This window comes from Bos indicus x Bos taurus, chromosome 11, assembly GCF_003369695.1.
Source record: "Bos indicus x Bos taurus breed Angus x Brahman F1 hybrid chromosome 11, Bos_hybrid_MaternalHap_v2.0, whole genome shotgun sequence".
Taxonomy (NCBI): domain Eukaryota; kingdom Metazoa; phylum Chordata; class Mammalia; order Artiodactyla; family Bovidae; genus Bos; species Bos indicus x Bos taurus.
Window position 1 is genome coordinate 72,840,479 of NC_040086.1, and position 1,992 is coordinate 72,842,470.

The window sequence follows — 1,992 nt, forward strand, 5'->3', positions numbered from 1 at the left end:
TTTTTTTTTTTTTTTTTCAAATGGCCTTTTTACCTGTCTCAGGGCACAACCCAAGACACCACTGTGTGATTAACTTTAAAAACTCAAATGTTGGGAGTTTACATTTACATCTCTGCTATACTTTATCATTTTGTTGAGATAATTTTAAAAATTGACATATAGTTCACATACCATTGTGGTCTACATTTTAGAACATACAGCTCAGGTGTTTTTTTTTTTTTTAAAGTTTACTTACCCAAAACACTTTCATCACCCTGGAAAGAAGCCCTGTACTCATAAGCTGCCACTCCCCTTCCTTGTCCCCTGCAACTCTCCCCCTGTCCCAGCCCTAGGCAATTAGTAATGTGCTTTTTGTCTCCATGGATTTGCCAATTTTGGATATTTTGTGTGATGAAGTTATATAATATGTGGTCTTCTATGACTGGCTTCTTTCATATATAATGAATTTGAAGGCTCATTCATATGGTAGCATTTATCAGTACTTCATTCCTTTGTTGCCAAATAATATTCCATTATATACATATGCCAGATTTTATTTACCCATTCATCTGTTGATGGATATTTGGTTGTTTCTACTTTTTGGCTATTATGAATAATGTTACTGTGAACAAGTAATAATGTTACTTGTACTCATGTACAAGTTTTTTTGTAAAAGTTGCTTTTTATATTTTTGTCTACAGTCTTTTGGTGTAACAGGCAGATAGGCTGGCTGTTGTGGGCCTGCTTTGTCTTCACCAGTACCAGAAGTCCTGGTCAATTTTAAATCGTGAAATTGGATTGAGCTTTAAATTCATGGAATCTTCCATGGTGAACCACAAATTTTGAGTTGGAGAATCCTGGTGTTTTTCTTTGGCTTTGAATGGAATTCTAGATTTTGGTGTAACCTTTGTTTTCCAGTCATTTTTAAATTGCAGTAAGGGGGATTGTCACAGTGTGGTGTAGGCCATTTAACACAGGTGTTTTATGACTAGGTGTTTGGAACCTCAGTGTCAACTAGTTCTATAATTGGAGCCTGGCTTTTCCAAAACCAAATAAGTAAGTGGATGTGAATAGAACACAGTAAACCAGTGTGAGTCCATTGGCATGGTTAAGCATGGCTCCGTCCAAATGGAAATACTAAGCCTACCCTGAAACATTTACATCTGAAAATTACAAGACATGTAGTCTGATATTTAGATATAATTTATGAAGGGTGTGCTGCAGCATTTTGAGAGTTGAAGGGATTGAGGAGACAAAGAGGACTTTTACTAGATTATGCAAGATATGGTGTGGTTTAGATTAGGGTGAAGAGAACAGACAGATTTGAGATCATGTTTCAGGACTTGCTAATGGATTAGATATGGGAGGTATAAGGAAGGGAGAAATGAAAAATTATTTCTAGGATTCCTTGATTGTACAGCTGCCATTTACCATAGGGAGGAAGAACAGAGGAATAAACTGGGAAAGTGAAGGGGGTTAATTAGTAAAGAATCCAGTGAGCATATTTAGTGGATTCAGAAAAAAAGTTTTGAACATTATGAGGGGTGAGGAGAAATGTTCAAGTGTGGGGAGTGATTTGTTATACGTGTTAAGACAGCAGTTTAAAAAAAAGGTAGTGATGACTGGAGCTGTAGAGTAGGTATCTGTTTTTTGGATGTTGTTGAATAAATAGTTCCAGGTATGTTATAGAATCTAAAAATAAATTCTTTTTCAAGTCTAGGTTTATAAGTTAGGTACTGAAGACAGTTTTTTAATGTATATTTTTACTTTTGGAAAATTCCACACTAAAAAGTGTGTATCTACCACATAAATTATAAATAGTTCCTTCACCACAGGCTGTTTCAGGGTTAATTTCAGATATTTTATTACTTCCAGTATGTACTTAACACATAGGAACTTGAGAGACTATGTGCTATTGGATATTCTGTTTTGTTTTTAAAAACAGACCAACTAAACATGGACATTATGCATACATACTATTGATAAAACATACAGAATAGTACATAGTACATA

The 1,992-nt window shown here is 34.8% G+C and overlaps 1 protein-coding gene across 1 annotated transcript in view; it reads right to left on the minus strand.

The window, feature by feature from the left end:
• SELENOI (selenoprotein I) overlaps positions 1 to 250 on the minus strand; it is a 19,743-nt gene extending 19,493 nt beyond the window's left edge. The window contains exon 1 of the mRNA XM_027554464.1: positions 236 to 250. Within this exon, the coding sequence (XP_027410265.1) occupies positions 236 to 250 (15 nt within the window). The remainder of the gene's footprint in view (positions 1 to 235) is intronic.
• Positions 251 to 1,992: the final 1,742 nt, after the last annotated feature.